The sequence below is a fragment of the Melanaphis sacchari genome, unplaced genomic scaffold (assembly GCF_002803265.2).
Source record: "Melanaphis sacchari strain LSU unplaced genomic scaffold, SCAv2.0 Contig116_pilon_pilon, whole genome shotgun sequence".
Lineage (NCBI taxonomy): Eukaryota > Metazoa > Arthropoda > Insecta > Hemiptera > Aphididae > Melanaphis > Melanaphis sacchari.
Genome location: NW_020270453.1, coordinates 1,025,906 through 1,039,584, shown reverse-complemented (window position 1 = coordinate 1,039,584; position 13,679 = coordinate 1,025,906). Strand labels below are relative to the sequence as shown.

At 30.6% G+C, this 13,679-nt stretch overlaps 1 protein-coding gene across 1 annotated transcript; it reads right to left on the bottom strand.

Moving 5' to 3' along the window:
• Positions 1-3,907: 3,907 nt before the first annotated feature.
• LOC112603970 (short transient receptor potential channel 6-like) lies at positions 3,908-13,679 on the bottom strand. Its single transcript, XM_025352807.1, has 4 exons — positions 13,668-13,679; positions 11,292-11,523; positions 8,931-9,463; positions 3,908-5,377 (listed from the first exon to the last, which is right to left on the bottom strand). Exons 1-4 carry the CDS (start codon positions 13,677-13,679, stop codon positions 3,908-3,910), a joined length of 2,247 nt encoding a protein of 748 aa, XP_025208592.1.

Here is a 13,679-nt window from a genome sequence, read left to right as displayed (position 1 = left end):
CTGATGTACTTCGTTCGGTGCATTGCTATCAGATATACGAATGTCAGTCGATGTATTCAACCACTAGCCGATATATCAGGAACGAAATTTGAGGTGCAATCGGATACTCTCTGCAGGTGCATCTGTATACGCTGGTCTATCATTCGGTGTAGCAATCGGTTGAGGGCTGACGATTAACCAGTTAGTACACCTTATGAAAATTAATTATATTAGATATAAATATTAAATGAATAGAAAATAATATTTTATTAATACATACCATGAAAGTTCTTTTATGTTGTTGAGACCGGTTTATAAGAAAATGTCGATGGACAAAAGGTACACGAGAACCGCAGACCTTCATGTTTTCTGATGGGTTTCAAATTGATTTGTGGTGAAAACCGATGAACATTGCCGCATTTAAACATATTGAATTTGTTGAATAAACGAAAATATGCTTAAAAATTAAACACTATGAAAAACACGTAGTGGTAAATGTAAATAGTAGACAAATGTAAACGGTAAAATAATTATTTGGAGACTTTAAAAACACAGAGCGTAACACATAAAACGTAAAGGTATGTCTAGAACAGACTGATTCTATATTTGTCCGATACAGTGTCTTGACATTTTTTAGTATGATAGCATTTTGTGGGAAGGTACAGATTTAATTATGTATATAAGTTATTATTGTGTTATTCACTAATAGATATTTTAAATTGATTATTAAATAAAATAGTGTTTTATATTTTTTAGGTATGATAATATTTCGTGGGAAGATTCTGATATCGTTGTATGTTATTCAATAACAGGTATGATAACATTTCGTGAGAAGATACAAATTTCATTATGTATTATTCACTAATAGGTATTTTAATTTGTTGTTGTTGAGTATATCTAGAAGTCTAACGATTAAGAGATTTCTAAGTACTATCAGTATTTAATTTTAATATAGTGTCATCAAAACTTATATAATATTATATGATATAATAATTTGAATATATTTTCAATGGGTTAGAGTCGAGGTGGGTAGTATGAACAAGTAATATGTACATACACTCGGTTCGATCCTAACACAGAATATTATATATTTTTTTTTTTTGCGTTATAGTAAGTTTTTATATATAATAACATGTGATAAATGATAATAATATTAATCGATAGTAATATTAATTGATAATAATATTAAAATATATGTTGATTACTTACCGGATCATATGGTGGTGGGGTAAATATACATCACACACGTACGCAATCAAAGATCACGAGATTACGAGCCAGGGATCACGGGGATCACGAGGATCACGGGGATCACGAGGATCACGGGATCACCAGCAGAACATACTAATATATACTACTGATAGATGTATAACTAAATTTCCACATTCTTTCATAATTAATAATAATTATTATACTCTTACTTGCAACATATGATAAAAATAATGCTTGTAATATAGATGTAAGTATAAAATCACGTAATAGTGTAATGCCATATACTATAAACCTACATTATATAATATACAATATATTATGACTATTGGTCCATATATTTTAAACTGAAACTGTGAATAACTGTGGCATATGTTTTATCTAAATATATTAAAGTAAGTATTTAAGGAATTCAACTCTCAATTTAACAACGATGGTCGATGGACAATGTTAACATTAATCTCACATTCTCGTCCGTTGAATCACATATTACAGCACTTTACCTATAGATACGCGTATTTAATACAATTAATTTTTAAATCAATGTTAATATAGTTTTTATTTAGCATTAACTAATAATATAAACGCAATCAAACCAACCCGTTTGAATATTTGATACATTTCAATAATATGTATCTATCTACTTAACCTATACGCATAAAAATTCATAAGTCATAGGTACTCACTCATATAAATGATAAGTGATGAAATAGTGATTAATAATTATGTAACTTTAAGATGATAATCACTGGAAGTGAGACTCATAATCGTAAACAAATTTATCAAGTTTAGTTCATTAAAGCTGTAATGTGTTCTTGCGTTCTCTGAAAGTTTCATTGAAACCGTACATTTTTTTTATTAAAAATTACATATTATGTAGCCGTTTATATCTTATATCACTAATGTATTTTTAACTGTTATTTATTTTCTAAATGTTAAAAAAAAAATAATGTTATTAAGAATAAGTTAAGATGACATTCGTCAGTAAAACTTTATGAATAAAAAAAAAAAAAAAATTTTATTTCATCGAAAATAATATTATTTTTTAATTTTATAAATTGGATTATTTTTTAAGAGACATTTTTTAATTATAATTTAATGGTAGTTTTTTTATAAAAACGGACATTATAAAACACAAGGATGATTACAGAAATAAATAGGTAATAATAGATAAGTATGATATGTTACATCTATATAATAAAGTATAATTGAATGTGTATAGAATATTATTAAGCGTATAATTTAAAAATAAATTATCTAAAAATTAAGTTTTAGTCAATATCACGTGCGTATTTACGATGGACGAACAATTTGTAATTGTTTATATTGTTAAATAATATTGTTGTTTTAAGTATGTAAAACATTGTTGATTATATTTTATTTTAATAATAAATAATTTTATTTGAAAAATGAGTATACTCAAGTGAACTCATTTACATCAGCGCTTGTAATTTTTATGTACACTCGAAAAATAGTTAAGTTAGGAACATTAAAATAGCCAGTAATTTATGAAAACATTGCCTTACCATCTTTTTTTAAATAAGATTTTACCCAAAATAAGAATTTAATATTTTTAAAATACGATCATCGGTTTATTTTTAACAAATTATATTTTCCCAAATGATTGTTATATTATGGACAATTTTTTTCTTTTCAAAAATTTTAAATCCATTATTATTGATTATTTACATAGTATAAGTTATAAAATTATTTTTATTAGTTAAAAATGTAAAAAAAAAGTAAAGGTACAAAATCTGCATAACACATTTTATACTGATATTTAATAGGTATCATCGTGACTCGTGGAATTACTTTTTATATTAATGTGTATGTAATTATTAGTAAAGTCAATTTCCACTTTAAGTCAATGACATTAGTTATAAATTATAAGTTATAATCCATATTATATTTTATTATTGTTTCATCTGTCATTTTATTGAATACAAACCAAGAACCGCGTCATCACTGCTCGGTGGAGAAATTTCCATTACAGTGTTTGGACCGATTACAGCATTAAGTGACAGATGCCATCACCGACAACGTTAAAATTTGACAGCTCCCCAAATAGACACAATACTGTACAAAAAAAAATATTAGTAAACTGTGTAAAAAATGTTCATTTCGTTTACACATTTGAAATTAGTTATTTTAAGAATAAAAATATCAAATATATAAAATAATGGAAATGATAATTCGAAGGTACATCGAGGTTTTCTTTTCATTACTCTAAACAAAACCATAAATAAATTGTTAAAAAATAAATATTTCATTGAAAAAAAACTTGAAATTTCCTTTAAAACAAATTCCTTTTTAGTTTTCATAATAGGCGTCTTTGTTTTAAAATCACTCCGAGCAATTTATTTTCAATCGAAGTAAGCATTTTATATTACACTACAAAAATCACTTATACAGCATACTCGTATATATTATATGCATAATATATTACTGCTTGTCATTTTTTTTATGAGATTTTAATAAAATCGAAATCGAAATATCGCGTTAAAAGTTTTGAATTTTACACCGATTTAAATGATAACTAAGTATATAACTAAATAATTACAATGCATTTAAAAAGTGAAAATATAGTGTACACAAGTATGATAAGTATATTGAATGGCAAACAAAAATATGACAAAAAAAAAAAAAAAAAAAAACAGAAAAAAAAGATGTTTCAAATCAAAAACATCGGTAGAGGCGACAGCTACATTTATGCAGACGGTCAGTCAACGTGTGTTCTGTGCATGAAATACCGCTTGATGATTTCGGTCATGAGCTCTCGGAACTCGGTAACGTCTTGCTTTGACTGACGGCCATCACCGTCGTAGCCACCCCTCCCCCCGTTTAGCGACAAGCGGTCGTAGCCATCGGACTTGGACATGAACCGCCTGACACCGACCAGCCAGTCGGCGGTGGGCAACAGATTGAACGGCGGCGGCATGTCGTCCAGCAACATATAGCTGACGTACACCTGGGTCCGGCCGAACAGCCACTCATACTCGGCATTGTCGGCTACCCGCTGGAACGTGTCCGACATGGCGGCGACCAGCATGTTCATCATGACGACGACCATGAGCACCTCGAACACGGCGAACAGACCGTAACCGATCAGCTGGGTAAAATGATGCGGCTCCGTGGCCGCGTCGACGCCACCGGTGGCCGCCACCGTGTTTCCGACCACCACGTTGGGTGCGTCCAACGACGTCATGCAGAATATGCCCCAGAACAGTGTCTTGAACGTGTCGGCAACGGTGACGAACGAATCCTCTTGTCGGGCCGTCTCGCCCGTTTCCGGATTCTTGTACACCATTCCCGTGTAGTAGGCGTAGTACGTGCCCAGGCCGCACGTGAACGCCGCCATAATGATGACTAGGAACGTGGCGAACTTGGCGAAGTCATACAGCACTTTGCCCAGGGACACCTGCATGGGCCCGATGTCGTAGTTGAGCTGGCACAGGAACAGTAGCCGCATATACGCCATGACGGTGGCCACGGCGAACAGGGCCTCGGCCACCAGCTGTGGATCGGCCCAGTGCCAGTACTTGCGGTCCAGGTCGTCGGACACCCAGCCGGCCTGAGCGCCGGCCAGCGCCCAGCACAGGAACGCAACCGTAAACAGCGTAAGCTTGACCGTGTCAAACACGTTCCACAGATTCCTGAAAAACCGTTCGGGACCCTGCTGGAGCCGCAGCTTGGTCTTCTCGACCGCGTGACCGAGCACGAACACGACGATCGGTGACCACGTGTGGAACCTCGGCGCACCTCTGGGCGCCAAGAACTTGTCGGTGTTCGAGTGAACGAACAGCAGAACCAGAAACACCAAGTATGCGACTAGACTGTTGAACATCCGGTTGATCGGCAACCGGTTGGTCCGGTTCAGTTTCGAGTCGGGCGCAAACATGCCCAAGATTGCCATAACTGGCAGCATGCAGAACCTCCACAACATGTATGCTAACTTCCTTAGCACCGAATACGACTTCCACTCGATCCAATCACCCAGCCAAGCCGTCTCCAACACCTGTTGAATGTTGGTGTGCGCCACGAACTTTTTTTGCTTGTGGTCCATTGCTGTGATCAGCCTCGGGTACGGAAACTGTCCTCTGAATTTGCATCCGTCCCGATTTCGCAACATGATTTTTACTTCGTCTGATGTCCTACAGTTCACTATCATATCCACCGCAAACTGTTTTACCTGGAAGTAAAAATAGGAGCGAATTTTTTTTTTTTAATAAGTAATCAAAACGTACATTTTTTTATCATCATAATGAATTACATGTTTAATATTTAAAATTAATCCAACCTAAACTGTAAAATATAATTTAACACTTATAGCTCTATCGATCATGAGTGACGTACCAGAAATACGCTTTTTGTAAGCACTCGTAAAATTAAAATTGTCCACTGAGTACACCAAAATAATATTTATTATAAATTAAAAAAAAAAAAAAAAACTATAAAAATAAAATGATCTATATTGAGATTAAAATTATACCGCAGCTAACGTCAATTTAGTAATAATAACAAGTAAAATTATATAACATTTGTTTTTCATATTTTATGGAGCGTATTGGTGATTATAATATACTTATTTTTATGGAACGTAATCAAAGCCGTATCCAGAAATTTAATTGAGGAAGTCCAAAACCTGTACATAGTATATTGTATATTTACTGAATTAAGGTTTTGAAATTTGGTTAACAGTAAAACCAAAAAAGATTTAATCTTATTTGATGAAGATATTTGATTAAATAAACAAAATTACTTTGACATCTTGTCCCCTTACACTATACAATGTTTGTCACAATCAGACGGACGACGGTATAGTATTATACTCGTAATAACATTTTTAATTACTTGACACAAATTATATTATTTAATATAATATCACGAAACGGGTAAAAATATCCGCTCTCTCTCTCTCAAAAAAAAAAAAAAAAAAAAAATAAATAAATAGAACAATAGCTGAGTGTATTGTAATTGAATAACTGAGAAAAAGCAACTATGCATTTTTTATTTTAAAATTGATCACAATTATTTACTCCCATTGTTGAAAATTCTAAAAATATACAGAATATTTATACCTACGCCAATCGTCTACAAAAATCTATTGGTACATAACTGTCAATTATATAATTTACGTGTCTTTAAATTTTAATTATAGTTAATAACATAACAACAATATTATTTATATCTATTTAAATTACACCATCTACAAACAAACAAAAAATAGAACGGTATATATATATTATTTGATAAATAAAAAACAAGATTATAATTTTTTATAATTATTCAATTATAATACGTAACTAACCTATATAGTGCTTTAATCGAAAAAAACTAGAAGGGGATACAAAGTTTAAAAAAAATATATATACCTATAAATATATAATTATGAAATACGTATAAATATTTTTTTTAAAGAAAAGGAATTTGCATTTAATTTTCTTAACAGTACAATGTAGACAAAACTGAAATTCAGTACGAAATAATCAAGTTTTATTTAAAACAATGTAACAATATGTAAAGTGATACTTTTGAATATATCTAGATACTATAAATACTCATTTTCTCTAAAATGTTTAATATTTTTAGATAATTTAAAACCGTTATAGACTGACATTTTTAAAAAAAATATATTTTTAGTATTTTCATCATTATTATTATTTAAATATTACATACTTTTTTGAATGCGCCTTTTTTATTGCATATTCTGGAATAGAAAATGTTTTTAAAAATGTATACAATATATACATATTGTGTACATCAAATCAAATTTTTAAATATTTTGTTTTGGATTATTTGTACAAACAAATAATTATTATTATTTGTAAATATTAACTAGTTTTATCGATAATAGCTGAATAATAAGTCTCGATTTATTGTCATAACCTAGAAGATAATTAATTAATTTTAAATACATCATTACCCGAAAATCATAAAAATAAGTTATAAGTTATTACATTAAAATCTAAATTTATACAATAGATATAAGTACATCAAACACTGTATCCAATCCACCGTTGACGAATTGCATATTTCGATCGGATTTGTCCACAAGTGAGGTACCTATAACAACACTGAAATTCCTGTCATATAAGATATATCATATCTCAATAGATCGATATTTTAAAAGGATGCCCTATTGGTTACACGTTTATATTCTATTATAATAAATAAAAGTATGATAAATAAAAATTCAAAAATATAAGAAAACAAATCGTGTTTATAAAAATTCTATGTAAAAATGTTTATAGGTTTATTAGAATGTGAGATCAAATAATAGTAATGATATCCGATGTCTTGGAAGTATACCGATTCTGAGACACATAAAATTGTTATGATTAGGAAAGGCTTTTATTATCTTCTTGACTCCACCATATAAAAGAAATGGAAGATTGGAGGTAAGACGGGAATTAACAGAGATACGCTTGGAATATTTTCATTAGTAACATTAAATAAACATGTTCGAGTATTATTTTGTACAGCCATTATTTAAACTTCAACGTGAAGTCACATCCGTATTCAAACAACTATTTTACTATTTTAGTACGCGACAATATAAAAAGTTAAAAAGTGTTTTTTTACTATCTCTTATTATTAATAAAATTTATTGATTATTAAATGTTATAATTTCTAATTCGACGATCATGTGTTAACTTAATATAACTCAACTTGAGTAAACTATTTTCATTAAGTCACCCAGTGCCCACCTTAAAATATCTATAGATATGCCTGTGACGGCCGACGCTGATCCGACAACCAATGGACCAACAGAATATTACACCGACATGTAATATTCTTATTAAACGATAAATCTAATTTATTCCATCGACATAGTACAAAAAAATTATAAAAATATGTATATTTATGGTTGTGGTAGGTATCTATTAAAATTAAACAAAAATTATATTTATAGTCTTGTGTTATAACTGTTATAAGGTGAGTTGCAGTACATCTTATAGGAGGTCATATTAAATTTTCATTTATACTTGTAATATCGTGTAAACGTTTCTTACAAGCAGCATGTGTTATAATAATACGATATATTATTTTATTTTAAATAACAATTGATTTGATAAATATCGATATTGTTCGAAAAGTTTGATATTTTATATGACATACACGTTATACATAAATATATAATATCATCATAAGCGTGCGCATGTAAGAGGTAGCGAAAGCAACTGCCTCCCCTGCAAGATTTTCCGCTTACCCGACTACCCGAGATCATATATTATACACTAATACCTACCAATTATAATAATAATTAAACAATATGTTCAATACCAATAGGTATACTATTAAATATAATATTATATCTTATATAATATAATATAATTAGTATAGTATTACATATTTAAAAAAATTATCAAATTATTCAAATTATGTTTTCTAAATTCTATTTACTATTTTTTTATTATTATGTATTATTAAAAAGGACTTATTGAAAACTCTTTTGATAATTTTATGTTTAACTTAACTTTTAACCGTACAAAACCGTATATTTGATTTTGTGTGAGAATTTATTTACGTAAATTATCGTTGCCTCTCTCACCAAGGTTTTAAAAAAATCGGGAGGAAGGGTCCTTAGCTAAAGGTATTGCCTCCCCTGCCAAGAAGACCTGCGCACGCTTATGATTATATCATACCGGTTATCTTAGACTTAATACCCGACGTCGGCTTCTCTGTTGTCGGTTTCAGCCGACGGCTCGCCGTCCCAGTCCCGCGTGACGTTTGATACGCACCTGTTCGGCCATAGACGTGTACGCCGCCTTGTACACCTGTTCTTCGGATCCGCACTGCAACAGCTCGTCGTGCAACTGGAAACATCTGAGCACCGGGTCGGATCTGGTGGACGTGGTGCATATGAACGTTGGGTTGCTGATGGCCCAGTACGCGTTCAACCGCTCACAACCGTCGGTGACCACTTCGCCGCGCACGGCCGCGGCCGCGCACCGTTCGTCGCACGTGCACCGCGGCGTGTGCGGCCTGTCCAGCGTGTGGCCGCGGTTCAGCAAGTACTCGACCGTCTCGTACAGGCCGCATTGCGTGGCCAACAGCAGTGGCGTCATGAACCGCGGGAACTCCTCCGAATCGTCGTCGTCGTCCGCTGCATCGTTTCCGCCGGTACCCGACGCTATCCTTTTCCAGCCACCACTGACCTTGCCCCGGCTTTTTTTGCCTCTGCCGTTGGTCTCCTCGAATTCCAGCAGGCGGTCCAGCAACTTGAGGTTATCGTACGTGATCGCCAACAGCGTCGTATCGCCGATTTTCACGTCTAAAGTTTATTTCGTATATAATATTACAGATGATGTAGGTATATTAGATACTACAACTACCCGACTTCGCCCAACTATACAGCTTCCTATCGATTAAAGTTTTCCTTTAGTAGTAATATTTGTACACATATCAATAATTATAAAACGATACATTTTATGATTTTTCATTTCTTAATAACAATCAACAAATTTTTTGGTGCAAACTACAAACACAAAAACTGACTTTTAGAAGCCATTTTGAATTAAACATCGCTCAGATTCGAGGGGATTGAAAACGGTGATTTTCTATATTTGTCTAATACACGCGAAACATAGGATTATAGACATGTTCTATTCTAACGTACTGATCGATAAAATGCAGCGATAAGAATTTTAAAAATATGTTTGGACTTGTCATCAAGCCTACTTGAGATCGACTTTCCCATAATTTTGATTTTATGCCCCATAATCCTAAAACTTTATATTAAAAAAAGAGTAATTAAAAAGTTGACATGTTTCAATTTTTGGAGAAGTTAAATCAAAAAATTAATAATGTAGAAAATTCGATCTCGAGAAGTCTTGCGTAAAATATAAATCTATTTTCAGAATGCTTATCTTTCTTATATCAATCAGTACGTTGGAAATAAAACACATCTATAATTCTATATTGAGTGTGTATTATAGACAAAGATAGAAATAATTTCCAATCCCCTTAAGTGGTGTTTTCGTCAAAAATATGACCAGAATTAATAAGTCTCAAACCATAAAAGTATCTAATCATTGTAATTGTGTTATAAGTATTTGATCTTTTAATAAATGTATACATCAAATGTTTAATAGTTATAAATTATTATGGTACCTAATTAAACATTACGCAACCAATGTGACAAATATTCAAATGAACAAATATTCGATTTTTGAGGTGAAACTAAATTCATGAATGATCCAGCCTACGTCAACCTATAGGAGTTATAAATAAGCTAAAAACAATTTCTTGAATCTTTATAAATTATATTAAGTAGGTATATTTATATACTTTTTTATTAAAAACGGTTCGTTAGTTTATGAAATTAATGCATTCAAACATACAAACTCTTTAGCTTTATAATATTATTATAGATAAATAAACTTATAAATATGATCAATATTAGCGCTAAAGTTTGATATGATGTTGTTTGATGAAATTATATCAAGGTACCCTAAACGCTAACCAAATTAAGGTGGTAAACAAAATAATATATAATTTAACTAAACATTTCAAGTTCTTCGTGATTTTTCAGTTATATTATATAGAGCGAAGTCGTTGGATAAAAATATGATAGATCTAGTTTCTGTGGTTTTATTATAGATGAAAAGTAAAGCAGTGGAGACAGGACATAGAATTATTTGAAGCAATTGCTTTATGTCTGAAAGCCCTTTGGCCATTGCTACTTATTAGGGGTGATGATAAAAATATTTAAAATATACAATATGCTTCAAAGTCTCCACAATTTCGCGCCAACACTAAGTAAAAGTACCTATACGAAAACAGTGATTCAATTGATCGTCGTATTTAATAATTAATAATTTATAATGAAAATTATATACACGGCCAGATTGTACTTTAACACTTGCAGTTTAATCCATTCATTGACATCCGTCTTGTCTCTATATTATCTATTCACGTCCATTTATATATTATTATATTTTATTATGGATACACTCTCATGTATTATAATTATTAGTAAAAAATTTGCTATTAGTATAGATGAAATAAATCTTTTTTTAGATTTATGATCTTATTATAGAAAGCAACTTATTGCATAGGTACCTACTGGTTAATTGTTAAATGTAGGTTTAGGTACTCGCCTTTTTGTTGAAGAATTAAATCGACTAGAGGTTCACATTGGTTCTGTATAGCCAAATGCAACGGCGTGTCTCCCTGGAACTTCATATTGATATTTACACTATTAGTTTTTAAATACTCTTCGATTGCTGGTAAGTTGCAACTTTTCACTAACTCAAAAAATTGTTGATCCTGCGGCGTCAACTCGTCGGTAAATGAATACAACTGCCCAGACATGTTAATTTTAGTTTCTTTCTGCAAAAAAAATTAACCTATAACTTAAATTATAAATAATATAAATTATAAACATATGTAATATTGTACAATTTAAAAAATATATAATTTATTTACATTTTTAGGTAACTATTTAAAATAGTATGTTACTGGCAATATTCAAAACAATTTGGTCTTACCCGGGAAATTAAAATCATAAACACACACAAATTATTATATAATTATATTTATTTAAGCTAATGTAATGATGTGCGATAAGCAATAATATATAATTAAAATTAAATATTTAAGTACAGTATAATAAAATAATTTAAAATAATTATGATAACCGATAGTTATAAGTCATTAGTATTAAATAAGATAAAATTATAGGAACAATAGATAGCACACGAACACACGCATACACATACAGAACATTAGTTATAAAAAGGCCAGTCAAAAGAACAGTGTTCTTACCGTCTTTTTGTATAGACAATCACAAGCGAGTGTAAAAGACTACGCAGATCGGATATACAAAAAGACGTAAATGTTAAAATTATTTATAGTTAAAATTAAATATATGTTAAATAATTCGTGTATTGAGAAGTTATAATAAAGTTAATAAGTATACTTAAGAAAAAAAAGTCTTGTAATTATTTAATATATATTGGTCACCTTACTCAGGGGCGGACTGGGCCGGTGGGCAGGTGGGCAAATGCCCACTGGGCCGGTCTGTGTATTTATTATGTAGGTATTTTTTATTATTGGATATATTATGGAAGTGGTGAAAGATAAATAAACAGCACACTTATTGCGGTATTTAGTACAGTTTACGGAAAAATTATTAGACAAGAGCATTAGGCTTATAGATGATGACAATATTATATATGTAGATATATATATATATTATATATGTGTGTAGATTTACAAATTAATAAAGTTTGTAGATGTCACTTAAATAACGCGGGCCTTTACTTCATTCGACGGCCTCCAACATTTTGTAAATACACCGTAATGACAAACTCGTGGTAATACGTAGTTGTTCATGTTATATAATTTAAAAACAATAATTACGGGTTTTCCCTAAAAGATGGTCAAAAACACCGCCAATGTATTTTTATAATATTATGACACTCATTCGTGACTCGATAAGCAATAATTATTAAATAATTGGCCTATAGATTTAGTAAATGTAAATTATCTTGTGTAGCTGAGTACTTAGTTCTGTGCAGTGTGTAGTTATTTTATGAGTTTATGACAGTAATTATTAGTTTTTAATTATTCTGTACTTACTATTAATTAATTATATATTTTAAATACAAATACAATTAAATTAGTTTAAAATCATGTTAAAATATTCCTTATTTTTATTTTTTTTTTTTTTTTACTTTCTATAATTTATTTCCCAATCATAAGATTTATTAATCATCAATTCATTAAAATTTTAATTTCAAAGCTCACTAAAATACACTGTGATTAGATTATATGTCTAACTATAAATCTAATCATCATAATTGAATTTTTTTTAGCTAATAGAATATACTATTTTTTATGACATAAGTTTTTATTAATATAAAGGTACAATTTTATAACGTGTATAGGACATTTTTCAAATGCAGGGAGAGCTATTTTTTATGTTTTGGGCCGCTTTCCAAAATTTGCCCACTGGGCCGGTGCCTACCCAGTCCGCCACTGACCTTACTACATATTCAGAACATTTACTACAGCATCAATAAGTCATTGTCAGGAGAAGAAAGGTTATATAATGATTTGTAAATAATTTAAAGGCTTATAATTGAACTCCCCCTTTATATAAAGGTCTTTTAAAATTATTACACTAATAATAATATAATACATTACTCAAGAAATAATTTTCTTGTAATTGTGATTTAAATTGCTCGGATAAAGTCTACATAGCTCATAACATATACATACGTATTTAGCGTAGATAACATGAGCAGCTAAGTACAGTAAAATTATGACACGTATAATGTACAGCCGTATAGGTATAATATAAATTGATATAAATTGTAAATAAGATTAAAAATTATTTAATGTTTATTTATTTTTTCAATTTCAGTTAGTCCTAATAATGTGAAAAATTAGATTTATATTAGATTTTCTTAACTCAGTAAACCAAATAAATCTATAGTCATTATTACTAAATATTATATTTTTATACTTACTGTAATGCCCAT

Excerpts from the sequence above, each read along its gene's own strand:
- LOC112603970 (XM_025352807.1), bottom strand. Across the intron at positions 9,464-11,291 it reads TTTAATTCTTCAACAAAAAG|ACGTGAAAATCGGCGATACG; the intron begins GCGAGTACCTAA and ends AATAAACTTTAG. Across the intron at positions 5,378-8,930 it reads ACACGTCTATGGCCGAACAG|GTAAAACAGTTTGCGGTGGA; the intron begins GTGCGTATCAAA and ends TTTTACTTCCAG.